The 25,887-nt window shown below is 36.1% G+C and overlaps 2 protein-coding genes across 2 annotated transcripts; both read left to right on the top strand.

The window, feature by feature from the left end:
* Nucleotides 1-751: 751 nt before the first annotated feature.
* Nucleotides 752-9,624, top strand: LOC127229091 (prolactin). Its single transcript, XM_051194098.1, has 5 exons — nt 752-844; nt 3,278-3,450; nt 4,910-5,017; nt 7,778-7,957; nt 9,404-9,624. The coding sequence occupies exons 1-5, from the start codon at nt 817-819 to the stop codon at nt 9,593-9,595; spliced, it is 681 nt and encodes a 226-aa protein (XP_051050055.1). The 5' UTR covers nt 752-816; the 3' UTR covers nt 9,596-9,624.
* Nucleotides 9,625-12,124: 2,500 nt separating this feature from the next.
* On the top strand, nt 12,125-19,231 carry LOC127229114 (prolactin-3D4-like). The gene is made up of 5 exons (XM_051194116.1): nt 12,125-12,288; nt 14,217-14,368; nt 15,990-16,097; nt 17,630-17,809; nt 19,043-19,231. The coding sequence occupies exons 1-5, from the start codon at nt 12,258-12,260 to the stop codon at nt 19,229-19,231; spliced, it is 660 nt and encodes a 219-aa protein (XP_051050073.1). The 5' UTR covers nt 12,125-12,257.
* Nucleotides 19,232-25,887: the final 6,656 nt, after the last annotated feature.

Genomic DNA, 25,887 nt, shown 5'->3' with positions numbered 1-25,887 from the left:
TCTGTCTTCACAAGTCTTCCCATTATTCGTCAAGAAAAACTACTCCCTGCATCTAACCTCATTATAAAAGAGTGACTACTATCTTTGTATTTGGTGTTCCCAAGCCTGTTTTTCTTACTATATATCTTAAGGGTGAAAATACAATTTCACATACGAAAATCAAGTGAAAAACATATGAAACAATGTGTTTTAACCAAAAGTTATAACCATCATACATGTCACTTTTAAAAATGAGAAAGCAAAAACCATTTAAAGGGGATCAGGGTGTTAAAGGGAACAGAAAATCCTGCCCTTTCAAGCTTAAGTTCACATTCCCTGGTGTTCAGCATATACATTTGGAAGCTTTTAATTCACTCAATAATTTTGAATGAGAAACTTTATAATCAGAATTGTTTGAAGCTATTTTGTAAGTCAAAACTCATGACACATGTTGCAGATTAATTATATGAACAAAATAAGAGTAAAATTTAAATGAATCACTTTCGATAAGTTTTATAACTTCTCTACCTCAAACTAGACTCAATGTCTCACCTTAGCATTTCTCTCATTTCCTTTTGCTGTAATTAATCAAAATCCTTTATTTCAGGCCAATATGTCTTCCTGAATATGAATAAGAAATAAAATACCACTTGATGTTTAAAATTATGGGGACAATCTTAATGACGGAAATAGATGACAGGGAGGTGGAAGAGGGTGCCTGATTATATATATTCATGAAGATGTCAAAGGTTTATAAAGTCAATACCTGCAGTTGAGAAAGCCGTGATTCTCTCGGGCCATCTTTGGTGAAGTGTGTTCCCAGGAATAATCATCACCATGAACAGCCAGGGGTCAGACCGAAAAGGTATGTGCTACAACTCTGTGAATAATTGGCTTTCTCAGTGTTCTTGGGGGGTTAATGGTGGGTCTGATGTAAAAATTACCCAATGCAGGCTTAAAGAGGAGTGGGGAATAACTTTTTCTCTGATATGACATGATTAGAACTGACATGGACTCAAGACAGCTGTGGTGATGTACAAAATAACTCTTGATCCATTATTTGTAATAACAGATAACAAAAATTCAGAGAAAACTTGATATATAGCAAGGGGGTGGGGTGTTTGATATTCCACAGAAGGAGATGGGAGCACCATGGGACACTCACCTCGCACTATAGCTGTGAGTCACCATCCACTCTGAGGTCAGTTTCTCAGAGATACAGTTGTCTTTGAGTTAACAATGGAGGAGTTTAGAAGACTATCCCATTAATTGATTTATACCTAAGTACAATAGGCTATTGTATCAGTGGCTTTCTAACGGAAGAGATGTCCTTTTATCAGGGATATGGCAATAACTAGAGCGCATTTGTGCTAACATAATGGGAGAAAGAAAAGGAAAGGAGGGCATTAGTGGTAGCTGATGGGTAGAAACAACGAATGCTCTGAAATATCCTCTACTGCAAAGTCAGCTTGAGAACAAGGAACAACCAGCTCATAAATCTAGTGTTGATGAGATTGAGAACTTGTACTGACACAGACCACAAGAACGTTGGGTACACCTCTCAAATTCCAGAAGGAATCAAGAAGTATTTTCTTGTTGTCAAATCTCTATATAAGCTGGCCAGTTTAAATAAATATTATGAAACTTTCAGTGATGCAAGCATAACGCACATAATAGTAGATATCTGTTTTACACTGCTCTGACAATTTAGTTGAAGCTAAATAACATTTCAATAGAAAGGGGGGAAAAGGGGCTAGCACCAATTAATTACCTTTAATTTCTTGGTGTCATTAAAAAACAAAAGCATGAATACCATCATAAAATTTGTTTTGTAACATGTATAGCACATCTTTTTCTATTTTATCTCCTCTTAAACTGAAAACCCCTCAGATGATAAATGTTCAGAAAAGTATACTCTGAGTTAGAGAATATCTAACTAGTTATAAATTTACAAGAGCTACCACTACAGTTCCATTATCTGCAAAGCATATTTCTCTCACACATATAGATGCACTACCAAGTCTCCTAACACACCAAGCATGAGCACACACACATATACACACACATGCATGTGCACACATACACACATTCATAAATATTTTTGTATTTTGCATTACATAAATATATTTGAACTCTATTTTTGGAAAATTAAAGTATTTTATAAGAAATACATCCCAGGTTTTCACTTAATGGTTACTTAGTAATATTGTATAGCACTTTTCTTAGAGAATGTAACTACTCAAGACTAGAAGAAACTACTACACCATGAAGTTATCTTTTTTATTATTATTATTATTTTATTTAATTTTATATAACAAAGTCCAACTAAATGAAAACAAACATTTATACACAATATTTGGGAATTGGGGCGTCGTTCTTTCCAAACTACTTCCTGCTGGTAAGGGGCGCTGTCATGGGGGATTCGAAGAAGATTCAGATATCCTGGCTGTAGTCTGTAGGGCTGTTTTGTCCAGCTGTTTTGAATGTAGGATCACCTTGTACTCTGTTTCAGGCGGTCTGGCGTGATCAAACCACATTAGTCTGGAAGGAATCCACATCTTTTCATTTTCTGTGGAAACAAAAATATAAATCCTTTTCCCCAGTAACTTGTCCTTCAACTTAAATTTTGGAGTCAAAGCATTTTTTTTTTAATTTAATTTATTATTTTACATGTCGATCCCAGTTCCCTCTCTCTCCCTCCCTGCCTCCCTCCCTCCCCCATCTCTCCCTCTCTACCCTCTCACATGCACTCTAAACACCCTCCCCTCCCATCCCCCCCACCCCAATTCCATATGTAGGGGAATGCCATCGAGTTGGGGTCATGTAGATCTGACAGGTCCTGTGAAGTAGGGACTAGGGCTTCTCTCCTGTGTCTAGATTAAGGCAGTTATCCCTCCATGGGGGATGTGTTCACAAAGTCCTTTTGTGCACCAGGGATACATCCTGGCTCCACTGTCTGAGGTCTCTTAGACTGCTCAGTCCTTCTGGCTGAGACCCATATTCAGGGGGACCATGAAGTTATCTTAAAAGATGGAATTAATACAGTAGTTTAGAATTATTTATACTCAAAACATTTGCAAAATGCATAAGCGCTTCTGAGCCAAATACAAAATGACAAGAGGCATTCTATTCAAGCTACATATCTGTGAAAATGCTAATATACGTGTAAGCATGCAACGTGGAACATACTGAGTTTTCTTTCCTCACAGATGCATCCATATATGTAAAGTGCTAGAGTCAAATAAGGTTTCCCTTCAGTTGAACAAATCATTTCATATTGGTTCCTGTGTTTACTTAGCAGGGACACTCTTGTTGCTTGTGATGTCTAACCTGATGTTCTGCCGAAGTGTGCACCCCCTGCCCATCTGTCCTGGTGGGAATTGCCAGATGCCGCTCCAAGAGCTGTTTGACCGGGTGATCATGCTTTCTCACTACATCTATATGCTGTCTGCAGATATGTTCATTGAACTGGTAAGTACTTCACTCATTTTTGGCATCTGTTGAAAAGTGTCTTTCTGCTACAGTACAATTTAAACCATGAGCCAGACTTCAAACGTTGCATCTTCATGGGACAAAGAAACATTAGCTGATAAAAACTGGATCAAGAATGGGTCAATTTCATGAAATCTTAAAGATTTACAAAAGTGAACTGATTTTCACTTCTTGTTGGTAATTCATGTTTTTTATACTTTTGGTTGTGAGCCTAGCCTTTAATGGCTGAGCCATCTCTCCAGCCCGGTAATTCATGTTTCCAAACTTAAACTTGATATGTAAAGCACTCAGTGTAGTTGGGAAGATTTCTAAATTCCTAGTCTTGCCCACGTGGGTCCAGGCTCTAGGGGCATTTTTCACTTAGTGTTCTGCAGATGGCTAGTGAAGAGGAACATCATGGAAGTGGTAAACTTTGTGGACAGGCTAGCATTAACTTAAATTGAAACCACACTAAGAGGAGAAAATAAAAATATTCACTGCTCAGACAGCCCAAATACTAAGAGTCATTTGTTAAAAACTTTCAGAGCATGATGTTCCTTTCAGTAGAAAGGCTGGTTCAGAAGCAGAGGACAGTCTTCTCTTGCTGATAAAGGTCTTTCAGAGAACGTAGGTAATTTCTTTGAGTTAGTTTACAAATTCATGGCTGATGACAGTTTCAGTACATCAGTGTGTATCCAGAAAGTGGCTCATCAGTGACAACAAATATGAATCCATAACATTCTATGTACTCACTAACACTTCTTTCTGTCATTGACTGATCATAGTTTACTTTTGAAATTTTCCTAGAAATTCTTCTAAATTTTCAGAATTTTTACTGAATTCATTTATAATAATACTTTATAAATCAATAATAAAGTTATATAAATAGTTAAATATTAATTGCAAGTTAATATATTAAATAACTTTTCTATTTTAATTGTTCACTGCTTAACATTTGTCAAAGTCATATGCCCAGTGTTTTGTAGATCACATTTTCACAATCCACATAGTTATATTTAGCATTTATGAAGAACTTTGTGCTATTAAGAAGGACTTGAATAAAAAGCTGTGCTTTATAATAACTACTTAAAAGAATAAAATCAATCTGAAGCCATGGGAATCAATAAATAAAGTAATATAGATAACACATGCTATGGCATTTTGGCTCAAATATGAGAAAATGACATTTAAAAGAGTTGGTTGTGTTTTAGGTATTTTAATGCTTATTTTCAGAATAGTAATTTATAAAATATAGGAAAAGGAAACAAAATTGTTTATAAGATTAGACATTCATAGTCAGAAAATATATGAATGTAATTGGAAAATAAGCAGGAAAAGTGTTACTACTTTAATTTCAAGTGTTATGCTAATTTCAAACAAATATACAAGTGCATTAATATTCTAGCATATGTTTTTTAATTCACAAACTTTGTTACTTGGACTTTTCTATCATTTCCAGGATAAACAGTATGCTCAAGATCACGAGTTTATTGCTAAGGCCATCAGTGACTGCCCTACTTCCTCCCTGGCTACTCCTGAGGGCAAGGAAGAAGCCCAGCAGGTTCCTGTGAGTCCTCACCCCCATTTCATTCCCTAGAAAACTGAGGTAGTACACAGGTTTTGGTGTTCTCTAGGTTATTAAATCACTGAGATAGGCATAGTAATCACACATGAGAAACAAAAGAGAGGAAGAGAGATATTCCAAAACAAATACACATTATAGAGGAGGTAAGAATAAAATGCCATACTTAATAACATTGTAACTGAGCAATGAACTGTCCATGAAGATGACTCTGTATGTTATTCTGTAGGAATTTTGAAATTGATTTCATGATCATGATTAAATTGACATTAATGCATATGTAAGAAATGCAAACACAGTTGCATTTATGCAGTTTCAGGAACTGCTCTATCGGCGTTACTGACCACTGCCCTTTCACTTCTTTCAAGTTTCCTGGTCCCACTTCTACTTCTCTAACAACATTTGTATTCTTAGACTGCTTTGCCTTCCTCTGTACTTTAATAGAATGACTCCTCATGAAGCAGTATCTGAAAGATACTTTCTTATTCTTCTCGCTGTTGTGACTGAGATCTCTCATAATATTAATGTCTTAATATCTAATTAATAATTTTATAAACCACATCTTAACCAACCTAAACATGAATGAAATCAAAATACATACATGATTATGTTAGAGAGATGTCAGAGACTTATCTCAAAAAATGTTTTGTTGTACTTGATTAATACTAGTGATGTTTAACTTTTCTCAATTAATCAATATCAATCATCACTCTCTCTATATATATATAAACATATGTATATTATTTATATATAAATTTATGTACCTAAAGTACAATATGTTCTCTACTTTATTAGTCATACCTGAGTTCTATATTCTCATTAATATTATGTGATAACCAAAGAGAAATTGAAATAATAGGATGAGGATCAAAAGAAAATATTTGGTGAAAGATGCTCCATTGCTAGACTCTCCACAAAGCACACTATTATTTAAAGTCTTCCTTATAAAAAGTTGCAGTGTTGCAATGTTATTATTATTTCACATGCTGTGGTGAGAAACTTGGGCTCCAACAGGTAACACTGCATTTGTATCAGTTTCAGTGCTAGTAGACAAAGAGTGGTAGCTTCATCTAACTCAACTTCTCAGGAACCTATGTTGTCATTACCATTTGCCCTTCTCCTTTCCTCATATCATTTATATTTATCTATTGCAATATTCCTTGGATTGCACACTACCTATCATTTTCATTACTATGAGTACACAACAGACATCTCTACAGTAAATACTTTAAATCAGGAATAAGTTTAAATTATTATTTGGAAAGTGGGTCTGGGTGTTTAAAGCTCCATTTTCATTAATGCTTTTATTGAAATATAGTGCTGTGTCTTTGTTTTCACTTGTATACACCAAACAATGTGTTATTACTCTAGAAGTGATAAAAAGGGAGTCATGAGCTTTGTATTGTATCTTTTAACATTGTAAAATAAGATAAATATATTCACAGAAAATAATCAGTTTCATTCATTAGTATGAAAATTATTTGGGCCACTAGTCATTGATGGGGTGGTATCTATCTTCCATGATGTCCTCCTGGAAGCAACTGAGTTCTGTTACCTATTGAGTGCCCCCAACAGTTTGGTTTGTTACGGACAAAGTAATGAAAGAAAAACATTTAAAAACCTGACCATGAAGACAGTTGGTAGAATTTCAGAGGGATATCTAACACAGAGAATTTGTATCTTAGGAGAAAATCTTGTCATTTGAAGGCTAAGGAGATATAACTATTGTTCTTCCCATGTAAGTGTGAGAATCTGAATTTGAACTTCAAACCATATTTAAAAAAAAAAAACCAAGCATGAATATAGCTTGGCTTGGTGGTATATATTTTTAATTCTAGCACTCAGGAATCAGAAGCAGGTGGATTAAAATGGAGTTTTTAATTGGTCTATTTAATAAAACCCAGGAGTCAGAGATAGAGGAAAATGCTGAGAGATCAGAGAGAAGGCAAGCTAGAGCCACCTCTATCTCTTTACCTTCTCAGAGTACAAGAGAACGAGTTCCTGTTTCTTCTTACTTATATCTTGTTTCTACCCAACCATCTCATTTCCTTTGAGCAGCCATCTCACTACCTGTTTTTGCTCAGCCAACTCACTTCCTGTCTGTCTGTACAGACCTCCAGACCTCTATGTTTAGCTAATGGCAAGGTCTATCCTCTGATCTTCAGACAGGCTTTATTTGTACAAGCAAAATATCTCCATAGGTGGATTTATGTTCTAGGTCAGCCATGACATAAAACAAAATAAAGCAAAAAATTGACCGCAGATACTACCACTGACAAACACAAAAGCAAAAACAAAGCAAGCAAACAAAACCTGAAGTTACATGCTTATAATCTCAGCCCTGGAAAAGTGAAGATAGTCTAGCCAGACAGCCTAGGCTACTGGGAAATTTACAAGCTAGGGAAATATCATATCATGTCTCACAAAACAAGGTGAACTGCATCTGAGTAATAGCATTTAACATTGTTTTGTAGTCTTCAAGCCTCCAATCAAAGACACAGAGACACACACTGATACAAACATAGAAAGAAAAGTGCTATTTAAATAATATTTTTGTTTGATTTTTTCAAAGTATATAGCAATAGCTTAATTTTACTTTTCTATAACATCTGTGGTTTCTAATCATATTAATAGACACATAGTTATAAAATGAATATTTTGTTCCACTTTTATGAATAAAAGTCATAAGTAACTAACTCAACTGTATTTCTATTACTTTAATCATTGTTCAACATGGTTGATTAGCCGGAAGTCCTTCTGAACCTGATACTCAGTTTGGTGCACTCCTGGAATGACCCTCTGTTTCAACTAGTAACTGAAGTTGATGGTATTCATGAAGCCTCTGATGCTATCATATCAAGAGCCAAAGAGATTGGGGAACAAAACAAACGCCTTCTAGAGGGAATTGAGAAGATTCTTGGCCAGGTGAGCAGTACCCTGAAAATTCAATGCTATTCTTATTCTTGCAAAAACTGATGTCTACAATGAGAAACAAATTTAAAAAAAAAAAAAAAACTCTTCTTTGTAAGGACAAAGTTTAGGCATTCTACATTGTAGAGTTCTATTAAAGCAAAAACAACATTTGTACTAGAGTAGATTCTAAGTCCTGTGAATCTTGGAATTCAACTACAGTGTTTGACAGGTGTGGCCTTCCCACTTCTTATTACAAATCCACAAACAGCTTGGTTACTTAAGGTTAAACATTCAACAATAAAAGGAAAGCATACTATAAAACTGACAAGATAATGCTTTATTGAAGAAATTTCATATATATCAATTGACATTCTGATTAGATATCCTTTCCACAAATAAACCAGAGAATTAAAGTATGAAGGGAGAAAAAAAACAAAATAAAAATCAAATTAGGCACTCTCCTGCCAACTTTGACCCTTATCCATAGGAAAATGGAAAGATAAGGATGGGTCAAAATACAGTTCCAAAATCTCAAAAAGGCACATTTTCTTTAATACATTCTTTATTTTATCATGTAAAAATGGAAAAGGAAAGCAGCTTGTCCTACATGTTGTTTCCCTCCTCTTTCCTAAATCAAACTTATATCATTGCAGTCAAATTATTTGACATATTGAAATTGATTTAGTATTTTGAATTTCTTCAATTAAGATAACTTCAGTGCTAGTGAGATTAATAGCTAATCAGTTTTCTGAAAAATCACATAAATAAAAAATATCTGATGAAAAAAAGGAGTACAAACATCCTAATCACTTTATATTTCTCCTGAACTGTTTAGTGTATATGTTAAGACATGCCATATTTTTGTAATTTCCATGAAAGAATTCACATCTGATCAACATATACACAGACATGAAAATGCAAATTAAACAATTAAACCATCTATATGTATAGTAAACACTCTGATTTCAAGGTATTATCTTCATTTCTGTGACTCAGTATGAGTTAATGATTATGAAATAATAAGGAAACAAGTATATTCTTCCTCATTGTTAATGTTTCAAATATGTGCATTAGTGCAAAACATAAGATGGTAATTGATTCATTATCAGAATAACAGAGCACAAAGTTGTTATCGATACAGATAAGCACTTTAGGTAAGAGAGCAGACAGTCCCTATTCTACCATACCTTGGAAAAAGCTTAGGACTTGATTATCCTTTGTCAACATAGAAGAGACAAACTTATACACAGATCACTTGCCTAATGCAAAACATATCTGTACACTATGCTTCTAACTTTTGGATGACTGACAGACATGTACCCTGTCTAATTATATCCAATACCCATGAGTTTGACAAAATTAAATTTCTCTTGCCCTAAAATATGAAATCAACAATTGGAAGAAATAAGGATGTAAAAATGCTAACATATGAATTGGAATTGTCTGTTTTCTAATTAGGCCTATCCTGAAGCCAAAGGAAATGAGGTCTACTCGGTTTGGTCACAGTTTCCATCTCTGCAGGGAGTTGATGAAGAATCCAGAGACTTAGCTATTTACAACAAGATTCGCTGCCTGCGTAGGGATTCCCACAAGGTTGACAATTATCTCAAGCTCCTAAGATGCAGAATTGTCCATAACAACAACTGCTGAGTTCATGTTCATTCCATGTACTTCTGAAATGGTCTATTTCTTTAAATTGTCTATTAGTATTACAGCTTTCAGTGCATGCTTGGGTGCAATGGGTCTCTTCTTAAAGAATAAAAACAGCTTTTAAAAATGATGAAGTCTGAAAAAGTGATCTGTCATCTTTCATTTGTTAACTTAATGGAAAATATTTCACCGACATCATCATATTATCACATTGTGTCACAAGTAACAGTCTCACGGTTTATAAATGAGGCAAATGGCAAAGTAACTTAAAAGCACAGACTGTTAATATGGGCAAAAAGTTTTAGAATTGAATAAAAAAGTCAGTATTAACAAATTCATCTAGTCTAGCCAAAGGATTTTCATGAGGTAAGTTTCTAGTATAGGATTAGATAAATCAAGTGCTATAGAACTGAATTGCTTATACAGTACACTATCAGCTAAGCAATCTCAAACTGTTAGGAAACAGCCAGGCATTATCCCTAGATAGCTCTAGAAAATGACTTTAGCAAATCTCCTGCACTTCCAAGCCCTTACATTAATCATTTTACTCAATATGACAAGGTGAATTACTTGAGGTTTGGGCAGCATCATAGCAGATTATAGAAAATTAAGTAGAGCAGTGTTTTCCATACAAACTGAGCTAATCTACTTGCTCTAAGGGTGAAAGAGTTGATACATGATTAAGGACAAAAGAAACTTCAGGAAGTGCCTTAAAATTTTCTTACAATTCCTACAGAATCTAAATAATTTTTCACTCTCTTGAAACTGGTCACTGTGTATAAATTTCCATGACATTTATTTTTTTCTTTCATTAGTTAATTTGTTTTTCAGAGTCAGGTTTTCTCTGTGTAGTTTTGGAGCCTGTTCTGAAACTTAGTCTATAGACCAGGCTGGTCTCAAACTCACAGAGATCCACCTGCCTCTATCTCCCCAGTGCTGGGATTAAAGGTGTGCGCCCAAATGACATTTCTGTCCTCTTTGCTTATTAGTGAGAAAATACATCTGGAAAACCAGTCAATACAACAGTTTAAAAATTTGTACATAGGAGAAAACATGCCTGACATTTATAAATTAATGACTAAATGGCCAGTGCATAGATTCATTTTCTTACCCAGGAGATTTAGGAAAAGGAGGAACATGATACTCTAATATACATATGTTTCTATAACTGTTGCTGATTTCACAGCAAAACTAAATGAACAGATGCTACTACTGAAGGTATTGGAGAGCACTTTGGTGTAAAACATAATTTTTTAAAAATAGATTTTATTTAAATTAGAAACAATCTTATTTTACATATCAATCCAAGTTCCCTCTCCCTCCCATTCTCCCATGCCCCCACAGATGAATCCATCCCATCTCCCATCCACTCCTCAGGGAGGAGGGTGAGACCTTCCATGAGGGGTCATCAAAATCTGTCAAGTCATTGGGTGGGGTAGGGCCTAGGCCCTTCCCCTTGTCTCTAAGCTAAGGGAGTATCCCTCCATTGGGAATGAACTCCAGAAGTCTGTTCATGCCCTAGGGATACATCCTGGTTCTGCTGCCAGAGGCCTCATAGACTGCCCAGTCCTCATAGCTGACACAATTTTTAAAAATTGAATTCATGACATAGACATTCCAAGCCCTAAGAACAGCTTCCATAGTACCCAAAGCATTTACAATCACCCAAAATACACACACACACACACACACACACACACACACACAAAGTCATTATGTAGAATATTTCAGGATAATTGTCAACAATTGTTAGATCTCAGCATCATGGTAAGGAAATCCTGGCAAAGGTGGTCTGCTAATGAAACAGTGACACAACAGTTACAAACTACAATCAACAATTATCTGATTTCATTTAAGGCTCAGCTTGCATGAGAAAATCCAAATGTTACAATTGCAGACAGTAAGAAAAACAAAGCAACAAACAAAAATAACAGTGCTTGAGGAGGTCATGTTCTCCACCAATAATGATATTGCTGATTACTAGAACTGTTACTCACTCTGTTTGATTAAAATGTCTAGGATTTGCCTGGTGTTGGTGGTGCATGCCTTTAATTCCAGTACTCGGGAGGCAGAGTTCAAGGCCAACCTGGTCTGCAGGGCTAGTTCCAGGAAGAGGTTCCAAAGCAACACAGAGAAACCCTGTTTCAAAAAAACAAAACAAAAAACAAACAAACAAACAAAATAAAAGTCTAGGATTGTGTTCAGGCTCCTATAACCATTGAATGCAGTTATCATCACCTTAAATCACCTTAAATACTAAGACTGATATTGAAGAAGATATGACAGACATAAGATCTTGAACTAAGGCAATGTATTGGGGGAAAAGTTCATTACTCCTGCCAATCTGGAAATGAGTCACCATGAAACAGAGATGGTATTGGATATTTCTGGGATGACTTGAAGCCTCTATATCTAGAGGCTTCATAGGGGAAAGTAAAGCAGCACATAGAGGTAGGACTATGTTAAAAATAAACAGGATGTCAGTATTCCCAAAAGGGGAAGTGTCACTGACCTATAGGCATTTATCTAATCCATACGCTAGCTCTGCTTGGCTTTGAGTAATTCTATTTGTATATATAGGAAGTGGAAAGTTGAATGAAAGTAGCAGTGTGGTGAAGTGGCTTTCCTGAGTTGGAGATCACATTGTGGTGTACATTCTGAGATGCAGCTGACTTTGGCTCAACCATGCTCCTGTAAGTAGCCCTCCAATACATTCCACTAAACTTTATCAATGCATTATTTCATGAAGACATGCTTGGATAGTTTATTTTCCATGGGATAATCAGTGCTGTATCTTTTAAAAACCAGTGTTTGATTATGCCCCACCTGGAGGCAAGGCAACCGAAAGTAGAGAATGTTTTAGAATGTAATTGCTCCACCAACTTTGAGATCAGTGGTTTTCATTTTGCATTTTATTGATAGACAGGCGAAAGGAGATAGTATTACTTGTATCTAAGGGTACCTTCTAGTAAACATTTCCATTGCACAGGCTCCTTGCAATACAAGAAATAATACAACTCAAATGACCAATTTGCATCACTGATGAATTTTTTTTTTTATGAAGAACGTAAGATTCAATAATCTAATTATTTCAGCTATAGAAAGAGCAAATTGTGATTATGTTTGGTCTTCAGGGCTTGGATATAAATTTGCTTACTTAATAAACAACCAGAATAAACATTCATTTCTGCCCAATATAGATTATGATATTAAGTCTCTGTCTTTATCTGTTTAGAATATGTCAAATGACATGAAAAAAAAAAGAAAGAGAAAGGAAGAAAAGTACAAGTGAGCTGGGAGCTAACAAATAATCCTAACATTTAGGGGGTATTACAAGAAAATGGATTAGTTATAGCCATCAAGTTTATTTACTGAAATTGAAAGTGAGCATAAAATTCTAAGTGCAGTGATATACTATTTATGCTTTGTACAAAAGCTTGCCTGAAGATTCAGAAAGCAAAGTCGGCAACAAGTCATAGAAGCCAGGCACACACCTTTAATCCCATCATCCAGAAACTAGGAGGTGGTGGTTCACACCTTTAATCGTAGGACTCAGGATTAAGATGTAGACATATTTCTATTGAGTTCAAGGTCACCCAGATCTACACAAGATTAATTCAGTTCTAAAGAGAAACAACTCACACAAAGATGATCTCAGTGCCTGGCATCACACACCTTTAATCCCAGTACTAGAGAGGTATGAGATAGAAACAGGGAGATTATCAGGCTTTCATTCTCCATCCACGCAGAGGATAGCAAGACATTGAAGTCCTGGATTCTACAGCCACAATGAGGAAAACATAGTCTGAAGTTTGGTGGAGCCAGGATTGTTTTTTGTGTGAAGTACAGTGGAAGCTAGTGATCAGTTGCTTTGCTTTTCTTCTCTTATCGTGGAGATTTTAACCCCAATCTCTCTCTCTGGGTCATTTATTTTTCATGCAACACTAAGACTTTCAGACATGTGCAGACAATGACTTGAAGACCCTGGATTAGGCTTAATTAAAATTCCATGTTCTTGCAAATTTGAGAAGCTCACCTTAGCAAGCCCTAAATGTGGGAAGTTTTCTCTGGTTTAAACTGTGTACCAGAGAAATGTATTTATTTCCCTCTATTTGACAAGTGTAAAAATAGTTTTCCCTCTTCAGCTAAATCAAACCAAATCATGTAGCAAAGGACCCACAGAACAGACAACAAACATTCCCAGGCAATTTAACTGCCTGAATATGAGTCTCAACTAGAAGGACTGAGTAGTCTAAGGGACCTCAGACAGTGGAACCAGGATGTATTCCTGGTGCACAAAAAGACCTTGTGGACACATCCCCCATGGAGGGATACTGCCTTAACCTAGAGACAAGAGAGAAGTCCTAGTCCCTACTTCAAATGACTTGACAGATTTACATGACCCACCTGGATGGCATTGCCCTACATGTGGAATTGGGTTGGGGGATAGGAGGGGAGTGTGGTCAGAGTGCATGTGAAGGGGGAGAAAAGGTAAGAAGGAGGGAGGGAAAGAGGGAGAGGGAACTGGGATCGACATGTAAAATTAAACAACAACAACAACAATAATAATAAAAGAAAATGCAATTGAATAGATTATCTCATTTCATTTCTCTTAAAACAGTGATCCGTCTGTTGCTACTACTGACAAATCTGTTCTTTTGGAAACATGTGTCCTCAGAACCAAATGTCCTGTCCACTGCTGAGCTGTATGATCATGCGCTTGAACAGGCTCACTCCAACTCTGACACATCTCTAGATATATACCATGAGTTTGTAAGTTCCTCAGTTGCTTTTTGTTTTCTCTCTAATGAGGCCTTCAGAAAAATGCCACTAATTAAATCAGAATTCACATTTCACTGACTTTGTTGTGACAAAATTTTATAGGTAATAGAAAAAGGCAGATACTAATAAAATGTGAATCAGAGAACCGGTTTTCTTCTTCTTTTTTTTTTTTTTTTTTTTTTGTTGTTGTTTTGTTTCTTTGTTTGTTTTTTATAAATCTCAAAGGTTTGTAAGTAAGAATGGAATGATTTTTCAAGTTTTTAATACTATACTTTTTGAGAACATAATATGAACTTCCACTTTTGAATTAGATCCCAAAAGAATCAAAGGAAGGAACTGTGATTCCTTGGTCTTTTGTGGAGTGTCTAGACTCTGTGGAAATCCTTAAGTCACCCTCTACAGAAATACACTGTAACATATCTATACTGTGTTGAATTGTATGCACAGAATAAAATGAAAAGAATCTGAAACCATGTAAGGCAGAGTAATATCCATCTGCTCAGAAAGTCCCAAATGCCAAGAAATATTATTTAGCATGTTTTGGGAGCATTTCATTGTAAAAGTGCGTTTGTGTAGATGGGAACTATGTTCTCCCTTCCTAGTGGAGATATAGGATCTCTGTGTTCTTTTAAGGAGAAAAATACAAGGAATCAGGGGGATTTGTCTTTTGAGTTGTAAAGAGTTCCCTCATCAGTGTGAATTTCATTCTCTGTTCTCTCACAATATTTCAACTGCATGGCATTCCCAGAAACCCATTAACCTACAAATGTTCTGATTGCAAGTATTAAATGTTTTGTATTAAAAAATAAATAGCTGAAGAAGCATACTCCACAACTATAAACTTTAAATAATATTTTGGGTCTTTTCCTTATCCCCTTGCTAACTATGCAGTTAAAATTGTGTGTGTGTGTGTGTGTGTGTGTGTGTGTGTGTGTGTGTGTGTGTATTGGATATGGTTTCTCTATGTAAAATCCCTAGTTGTCCTGGAACTATCTGTGTAGACCAGGCTGGCTTTGAACTCACAGCAATCTTCCTGCCTCTGTGTTGTAAATGCTTGGATTAAAGGTGTGAGCCACCACTACCTAGTAGATGTTTTTCATATATCTTGACGGTATCAACATCACTGCATTCTACTTTCACCATGGATATGGTGTTATACAAACATAAAGACATGGCAGATATTTAGAGGAAAGATATAAATGTATAATTACTAATTAAATTAAATACATCAGTTTGGGTCAATAGAAAAAACACATTATTTATACATTTGTAAAAATAATCACTATTCTTTAACACTCAGCTCAAATCCTAGGAAAAGTTATACTTAAAACTGTAAGTTTTTGATTTGGACTTTGTGTGATTTTTAGTGCTTGCTTTCCAGACAATACATTTTAAAGAACAAAACATAAGAGAACATTAAATAAGGGTTTAAGGTCAGGATTGGATCTCTAAAGGGAAGATAAAAATGAGAAAATATATTTGCTTTATTCCCTTGTTTTAATTTTTAAGTAGTTCTTTTTTTAAAATAAGTTATATCAAGTTCATTGATGTTCATATATGTTTCCATTCAATTTTAAAAGCCAACACTATTGAATCATATAATTTCTTCCAGAATGTAAAGTTTGCCAAAGCAAGTTGGTTAAATGACAGGTTGCCCACCGTGTGCCACACTGCTTCCATCTGGACTCCAACGAACATTAAGCAATTCCATGAAACAAAAGTAAGTTTCCTTCTTGGATTCATCTGAAACAAGTAAAGCTGTCTACTGCCTAGTTTTTCTGTATGTGATTACAGGAGCCAAACAGGGGCAATTTTTGATCCATAGACTGGAGGAAGAAGCAACAGTCCACATCTCACAGCTGATAATTTACACACCAAGCCAATACCAATTAACATGACAGCAAATTCAAAAGTTCCCAGGACAGTTTTTTAGCATTACCATGGTGGGATTGTTCTTATTACGCTCTGGGAAGCTTTGATGTGAATTAGGCACTGCTTAAGTATACTGTTCAAACACGTGCAAGAAGTACAGATATAGTAGTTTTATGGTGTAATCATAAAGGCTTCTCCTCTAGTATCAGGCTACTTACCTAACCATTGTGATATTTAGTGTCTGCTTCCAAGAATTTCTTGGTCCGACCTCAGTTTCTTCATTATAGTCAGCCTTTATTCACTGTTCTACTTTCTCTTATGTCATAAGTGAAAACTGGTTGTATAAGAGGCTCCTCTACATACTATATCTTGTTTCTCAGGATGACCCCTGTTTGATGAAGTCTGGAACGAGCCCATAGTTCTGTATTATGATCTCTTCCCCCTGACAATGTTAGTTGATTTAGCATAAAATTCATATGTATATGCACATAATGGGGACTTATGCAGATGAAGAAAATTATGATTTCGAAAGCTATGATTCCATCAATGTATTGTTTTAATGATCTATCATAATATATAAGTCCAAAGTGAATATAGGACGGGCCAATTTTATTCATTCATGTGGAAATTATTTGGGTCACTTGCTCCTGACAGTGTTGGTGTCTATGTTATCTAAAGTGAGGTCCTGAGGTCATTTACTGAGTCCAGGTAAGCCTAGCTTTCTCACAGAAAGGGATAGGAATAAAAGAGAACATTTTTGTCTGAGTTAGGATTTCTATTGCTGTTAAGAGACACCATGACTACAGTAACTCTTATAGTGAACAACATTTAATTGTGGTCTCTCACTTACAGTTCAGGGGTTTAGTTCAGTATTTTCATGGTGGGAAACAAGGCAACATATAGGCAGATACGGTGATAGAGATGAGAATCCTTACATATTGATCCAAAAGTGAAAGGAAGTGAACTGTCTCATTAAGGATGGCTTGAGCAACTATGGTACCTCAAAGCCCACCTTCATAATAACACACTTCTTCCAACAAGACCACATGGTACTCCAACAAAGCCATTCATTTTAATAGTGCCAATCTCTTTGGAGGCCATTTACTTTCAAGCCACCGGATGGTTGAATGTAGAGTGAAATCAAAATAAAAATACTTTGACCTGTCAGTAGAAAAAAAAATTGTTTAGCTCTAACTAAATTTATTTAGCAAACTTTAGTACAGTGGCTAAAATTTTATGTTTCTATAATGTGTAAATAGCATGAAATATGTATAAATAAGAAATATATACTGTAGTTTACCATCTTTGTGTAAAATCAACAGATATCTAACCTCTTGAATCTCATGTAGTTTAATGTGGTGTTGAATCATGCTCTCCTAGGCAGAAGACATTCTGAAAGCAGTCATTAGTATCTCCCGTGCCTGGGACTATCCCCTGTTACATCTGGTACTTCGCACGGCTTTTCTCCCCAAAGCGTCTAATAATATGCTGCAAAGAACAAATGATCTAAAGAATGGAATTATAATACTTCTGGAGGACCTTGAGATCATACTCAGCAGGGTAAGCTGTTTCTTCACATTTCTTTGTTTAATACATGGAAGTGGTGCTTTGAACAATAAGAAGAGAATTTTTAAATAAGACTTTTGCAAGGGTGAACTCTTTGTTTCACATTGTTGAAAATTGAGCAAGTAAGGGACCACTTTTAGATCTAATACCTGAGATACTTATTGAGAACTGTATAAACAGAAAACCACTGTTCTTCATAATTACTTGAAAAGTAGCCTTTTTGGGCTTGGTGGACACCCTTGCCTTCATGTATAAACTTTTCTCATGATAGCCATTTCCTGGTTCTCCTGAATTTTATAAAACTGACTAAAATTAGCTCAATATGCTGATCATGTCTAAGGATTCAGAAAATGCACAGTAAAAAGAATATATTTAATTGAAAGTTAAAAGATGAGGACACTCTACTAGAGTCATGAGTTATGAAGTACTTATCAAAGGAAGTACACCCTACCTGTGGAGTGGGGAGGGGGATGGGATGGGATGGGAGGATGGTTGGAGGGGCATGGGAGGGTGTGAGAGAGGCAGAGAGGGAAAAAGAAAGGGAGGGAGAGGGAATTGGGATTGATATGTAAAATAAGAAAAATAAATAAATTAATTTAAAAAAGAATATGTAAAATTCCTTGAATTGAAAGAATTTATACTAGCTCCTCCATTTTTCCAGGATTCCATTCTATGTTCAGTCAAGTACAACTTTTTAACTCTCCTTCTGCCTATTTGTATATTGATACATTTCATTTGGGATCAATGGCACACCCAAATATATACATCATCAGGCTTCTAGGTTTAGATGACTAATGCCTTTATGGTACTTGACTGAAGTAGCTGAAAATCCATGATTTATAGCTAGCTTTATATGACTCTACTTTCTACTCACCAATTCAAAATTTAGAAGGAATATATATTGGGTCTGAATATGTCTCTTGTTTCTAAGTATCTTCCTTGTGTTTTCAGAGCAGATTTAATCCTGTGATTCATGTCAAAAGGGGTTGTACTATCTTCTTCATGTAGGGGCAGATTAAGGGAGAAAGACATATGGAGATATATGGAGGATTCTGGGTAAAATAAAAAAAAAAGTGATCTCAAAACACAAGGTAGAAGTCATTGAAGGATATTTACTGATGATTGAGTACTGACCAGCAGATGCATACAAAAAAATAAACACACACTAACATGGAAGGATAAAAAAATACTAATAATGTCAATTATATCTGTTCATTTGATGTGCAGATGAAGCCTGGGGCTATAGAAAATGACTATCCTCACTGGTCAGGACTGAGAGAATTCCAGTCATCTGATGAAGACACTCAACTTTTCGCTATGTATAATCTGTTACGATGCCTGCAAAGAGACACTCAAAAGGTTGAAAGTTACCTCAAGGCCCTGAAGTACCAAGTCATCTTTAAGAATAACTATTAATCAGAGACGCTTCATTATGGAACAGATGGGGAAAATACAAAGATATGATATGGGATATTCTTATATATGATGTGAATATGTGTTATTTTTATTGGTTGATGGATAAAGCTGATTTTTGCCCATGGCCAATCTGAATATAGCTAGATGGGAAATCAAAACAGAGATAGCAAAAGAAAGAAGGTAGAATCTGGGAGACACTATATAGCTGCTGAAGGGTAAGATGCCAGAACATTTATCAGTAATCTATGGCTATGTGATGTTACACAGATTATGAAAAATGGGTTAATGTATAAGAGTGAGCTATTTAGTAATAAGTCTGATCCATTGGCCAACCAATTATATTTACTATTAGCCTCTGAGTGATTATTGCATAAGCCGCTGTGGTGACCCACAAGAGGAAGAGAAAGTGGTCCAGAAGGACCAGCAGGACAGAGAAAAACATTCAGCTACCTGTGGTGCATGATGAGGGACAAAATTTTCCTTGTAAAACCTGACAAAAGTTTAAAAAGGAATTATAAATGCAAAAGAACAGACTCAAACACAGCTTCTTGGTAGCAGCATTTTCTCAGATGGGCTGTGTTTGCTAGAAGCAAGCAGAGATACAGCTCCTTTAAGAGACAGTTTCCTCTCAATTGGAAAGTCTTTTTCCAACCCTTAACTCAGGGGTGATGTCTGTCTTTGAAGTTTAGGTGTGTTGCTTGTATTCAAGGAAATGGATGGAACTAGAAGAAACCATCCTGAGTGAGGTAACCCAGTTACAAAAAGACAAACACAGTATGTACTCAGTCATTCATATATGGATTTTAGACATAGAGCAAAGGATTACCAGCCTCCAATTCACACCACCAGAAAAGCTAGGAAACAAGAGGACCCTAAGAGAGACAAACATGGTCCCCTCGAGAAGGAAAAAGGGACAGGATCTCCTGAGCAAATTGGGAGCATGGGGGGAGGGAAGAGGGAGTTAGGAGAAAGAGAAGGGGAGAAGAGGAGGGGAGAGGAGGGCATGAGGAATCAGGAAGACTGAGTCAGGGAAAGAATAGAGGAGAGCAAGAAGAGAGACACCATAATAGAGGGTGCTATTATAGGTTTAAAGAGAAATCTGCCACTAGGGAAATGCCCAGCAATCTACAAGGATGAACCAAACTAACAATTTAAGCAATAGTGGAGAGACTACATTTAATACCCTTCCACAGTAATGAGATTGATGACTATCTTATATGCCATCCTAGAGCCTTCATTTAGTAGCTGATGGAAGCAGAAGCAGACACCCAGAGCTAAACACTTGCTGAACTCCTGGAATCCAGTGAGGGAAGAATGATGAGCAAAGGGGTCAAGAACAGACTCAGCTGACTTGAAAAAGGGGAAGTTCATGCACACCAATCTGATAGCTGGGGAACTGACACAGACTCCCTGAATGTGGTTGTTAGTTAGGAGGACTGGGCAGTCTATAGGGCCTCTGGTAATGAATCAGTATTTATCCCTAGTTTACTAAAGGACTTTGGGAGCCCATCTCACATAGAGGGATACTTTCTCAGCCTAGAAACGGGGTAGGGCATAGGCCCTGCCCTAAATGACAAATCTGATTTTAATGATCCTCCATGGAAGGCCTCACCCTCCCTGCAGAGTAGAAAAGAGGATGGGAAGGGGATTTGTGGGGGTGATAGAGGAGGATGGGAGGGTGAAAGAACTGGGATTGGCATGTAAAACACCCTTGTTTAAAATTTAAATTAAAAAAGAAAGAAGTAAATAAAAGGAGACATCTTCCTGGCTATGCTGGTGATATCCCTGGAGCTGGGGTAGGGAACATGGCTCCCAGAGCTGGTGGTGAATGTACCTCTGCCATGTTGAAAAGCTGAGTGGGGTGGTAGACCCAACAGACAAAAGCACCTGCTTATTCCTAGTCATATCTGCTTAGCATTTGAAAATCACTCCTGATCAAAAAAGGATTACAGACACACAAAAGGACAGATTAGACAAAAAAAAAAAAAAAAAAAAAAAAAAAAAAAAGTCTCCAAATGGGTCACAGTGTGTTTGACAAATTTGCATGGGCTTGAGAGAGAGCATAAAAAAGATAGAGTCATACATAAAAAAACAAAACAAAAAACAATTTAAGGATAATAAACTGAAGTCCTTTACAAAAGAGTAAAAACTTCACAATGGGCCATGTAAGGATGAAAATATACAGAAAGTCTGGATTGTGTATATTAATATGTTTCTTTGAATTTTTGACTATTAATGAGCTAACTTCAAAGAGACATCTGATTATGGGGCCTGATAAACCAACAAACATATTTTAAAGTTATGTGACTCAAAATTTAAATGTAAGGGCATGATACTTTGGAAAATAGGTTCTGCTTCTGTTTCCACAGAAGATAAAAAGCTGTGGATTCCTTCCAGGTTAATATGGTTTCATTAAACAAAAGTCCCTGGAATAATGTAACAGGTAATCCAAAATCTGTAACAGCTTCAAGACAACTGGATGAGATGATGTAATCTCACAGACTACTACATAAAAGATTGAACCATAATTCTAAATTTTCTCAGGGTTCCCATATGAAAACTGTGTCTAACAAGCAACAGAAAATAGTCTAAAAAACTATGTACAAATTCCCAAATATTGTTTATAAATATTTGTTTTCATTTATAAAGGGGTTGGTTATAAATGGTTATTGATCACACTCAATCTCTTTTTAAAGGAAAAAGGGGATATGATATAGAATAGAAATGAATATATTGGTATGGATTTTGGTTTACTAACACAAATATAAGTTCAAATTTGTTATTTTTTAAAATTTATTTTATATAACCAAGTCCATTTAAATGAAAACAAACATCTATAGACAATCTTTGGGAATTTGGGCATTGTTCTTTCCAAACTACTTCCTGCTGGTAAGGGGCGCTGTCATGGGGGAATCTAAGAAGATGCAGCAATCCTGGCTGTAGTCTGCAAGGCTTCTTTGTCCAGCTGTTTTGAATATTTTATATATATATATATATATATATATATATATATATATTTGTGTGTGTGTGTGTGTGTGTGTGTGTTATATATTTATCATGTCTGCCTTCTGCATGCTGCAAATATGTGTTGCCTTTATTGGTTGATAAATAAAGCTGATTTGGCCAATGAGCAAGCAGAATATAGCTATGCAGGAAATACAGATATAAATATATAAAGAAGGCTGAGACAGTCAGGAGACATTCTATAGTTGCTAAAAGGGTACAGTGCCAGAACATTACCAGTCAGCTATGGCCACGTGGTGATACACAGATTATAAGAGACAGCAACTCAGTAATAAGCCTGAGCCATTGGCCAAACAATTATATTTAATATTAGCCTCTGACTGATTATTTCATAAGAAGCTGTGGGAATGCATGTGTAGGAGAGAACCCTGTCTAGAGGATCAGTGGGTCAGAAAAAAACATTAAACTACAAATATCCACAGCTAGATATGCAGAGACAGAGAGATCTTGGAGCACTCAGCCTTAAATGGGGTGGGTGCAGCAAATCCCTCTCCTCACAGCTCAAGGAATCCTGCATCAGAGGGGATAAAAGAGGGTATGGAGAACACCAAGAAACAAGGCCCTCCAAACCAACATGAACAATGTTCATATGAACTCACAGAGAGTGAGACAGATGCACAGGGACTGCACAGGTCTGTACTAAATCTTCTGCAATTAAATTATAGCTTCCAGTTCTTTTATTTTTGTTAATGGTATTCCTGGATGTGGGAATGAGTATGTGTCTGATTCTTGTGCCTTCTCTTGAACTTTTTTTCTTGATCTGTCATATCCAATTTCAATGTGATGGTTTTTGTTTTGCCTTATTGTATTTTATTTTTTTATATTACAAAAACTCAATGAATACATAAATGAAACCCTGCTACTACAGTAAAGGTTAATAAGAACTTTCACTTATACCATCTGGGAGAGGGAAAATAAGTTTTCCCTAATGGAGTGACATTGTACACAACCAAGTCAGAGCAAGTCTTTGGTCTAACATACAATTGACTCCACAGATTTTTTTTAATGTTTTTTTCATTTAATTATATTTGGTGTTTTTTTTTGTTTGTTTGTTTTTTTGTTTAGGTGTTGGCTTATTTTGTTTTCTTTGTTTGAGAGGAATTCTTTGTTGCATTTTTTTTAATTTTATTTTTTGAGAAAGAAATTAAAATTGGATAGGTGAAGGGGTGAGAGGATCTGGAAGGACTTTTGGGGGGAATATGATTAAATTATATTTAAATTTAAAAATTGTTTCTAAGTAAAAAAATAATATGTCAAAAAGAGAAATGAAAGAATAACCATGAAGTGCACATCCCTGCAACATGCTGCTGAAATAGCCCTTGGTGAAGCAGACCTTCAGTTAATTCCAACATTTTTATTGTTTGGGTACATGCATTGTTATAATGGATTTCTTATAAAATAAAATATGTTCTTTAGAAGTGATCAAAGTGAAAATTGGTCAGTTTCTTATAAATATTTAATGTATAATCAATCCTTAGTTTTGTGATGTTCCTGTAAAAATTTTTACAAATAGGCCATTTGGAGAGCAAATAAGATAGCTGACAGCGTACTTTATAATCAGATTGAATAAAGAAGACCAAATTAATTTAACCTGAAGCAATTAGTTGTTATTACTAAGTAGATCATTTGAATGGACATCTGGGATAGTTTACAAAGACAAGGCATTTAGTGAGTAAATTTTCAGTGTAATAAGACAATACAAGTTGTATGCTTTTGAACTGTCCTGAAATACCACCAATTTTATATGTTCCAAGATGTATTGGGAAATAAGTATAAAGTGGCTCTATATTTATCCAGTACTCATCTCCAACAATGATACTTCTTAGTGCCTTCTGAGGAAGATTCCATATGTTTGGATTACTGTGGTTCTGTTAACATTTAGTCTCACATAGGGTATTTAATCTCCTCCCATTATCCTCCTTTTTCTTCCTTGTGCATATCTGTCTATGCCTTTGACTTTCTCAAAATTCCAAAGAGAGGATCAGTATAAAATCTTGATATATAAAAGTTGATTGCAAATGTGTTTTAATGGATAGGGATCACATAAAATTCCTTTGAGTATCAGATGCTTTGGGGGGCACACAAATGTTGTCCCAAGAACACCAGTGGGAAAATATCAAAGGATAGTGACTTTTGTTAGGAAAGATTTCTTGGCTAGACCCTGCTGTCTCCAAAAGAGCTCTACTACCTGTGTCATGCTGTAGCACCTGTTCATGGTCCTCTTACCCTGAGTGTACAGTGCTAGGGAAGAAACTCAAAGAATTGCCTCCACCACAGACACAGTTTTCACAGGTATAGGGCCAAATCCAGCAGTAGAGCAGTGACAACATTGGATCACTGTGGATCTGTAGTTTCACTGTGTAATGGTGAAATCTATAATTTAAATTCACATATTCCCAATGGTGAAGGATTTTAAATATTTTCTCAATTGTCTGTGGTACATTTTTTTGGTAAATCTTTATGTAGCTCAATGCTCCCATTTTTTCAGTGTTTTTTTGTTCATGTGTTTATTTGTTTTAGCACTTTTTTGTATTCTATGTACTAGACCTCAGACAGATGTAATGTAGCAGGGGCTACACAGAGAAACCCTGTCTAAAACACAGAAACAAACAATCAAAAAGATGTGCTATATCAGAGTCTATTTCCCAGACTCTGTTGTGTGCCTGTAAATTCAAGCTTATTCCTTACTTTCTCTTTTACCTGATTTAGGTTATCAGGACTTAAGTTGAGGTTTTGATAGATTTTGAGATTAGTTTGTGTAGGATGAGAGCTATGGTTCTATATTCATTTTTTTTAGTATTATATTTTTTATTTTTGTATTTTTTTCTTATTTTACATATGAATCCCAGTTCACTCTCCCTCCTATCCTGCCATCCTCCACCCACAAACCTCCTCCTGACCCCCACTCCCCAGGAAGGGTGAAGTCTTCCAGAAGGGATCATCAAAATTTGTCAAGTCATTTGGGGTAGAGTCTAAGCCCTTCCCTGTGTCTCTAGGCTAAGGGAGGATCTCTCTATGGGGAATGTGCTCTTAAAGTCCTTGCCTGCACCAGAGATGCATATTAGTTCCACTGTCAGAGGTCCTACAGATTTCCTGGGCCTCCTAGCAGAGACCAAAGTTCAGGAGGTCTGGGTTGGTCCTATGCTGGTTTTGATTTCCCATCTATCAGACTGGGGTCCATGAGCTCCCCTTTGTTCAGGTCAGCTGTCTCTGTGGGTTTCTGTAGCCTGGTCTTGACCTCTTTGTTTATCACTTCTCCCTCTCTGTAACTGCATTCCAGGAGTTCAGCTCAGTGTTTAGCTGTGGGTATCTGCTTCTCTTTCTATCAGCTACTGGATGAAAGCTCTAGGATGGCTTCTAAGGAAGTCATCAATCTCATTATCAGGGAAGGGCATTTAAGGTACCCTCTCCACTACTGATTAGATTGTTAGTTGGGATCATCCTTGTAGACCTCTGGACATTTCCCCAAATTTCTCTTTAAAACTCTAATGGCTCCCTCTGTTATGGTGTCTCTCTTCTTGCTCTCCTCTATTCTTTCCCTGACTCAGTCTTCCTGATTCCTCATGCCCTCCTCTCCCCCCCTCTTCTCCCCTTCTTTTTCTCCTAACTCCCTCTCCCCTTCCTCCCATACT

The sequence above is a fragment of the Phodopus roborovskii genome, unplaced genomic scaffold, assembly GCF_943737965.1.
Source record: "Phodopus roborovskii unplaced genomic scaffold, PHOROB, whole genome shotgun sequence".
Taxonomy (NCBI): Eukaryota; Metazoa; Chordata; class Mammalia; order Rodentia; family Cricetidae; genus Phodopus; species Phodopus roborovskii.
The sequence above is the reverse complement of the archived record's forward strand: the minus strand, read 5'-3'. Positions and strand labels throughout refer to the sequence as shown.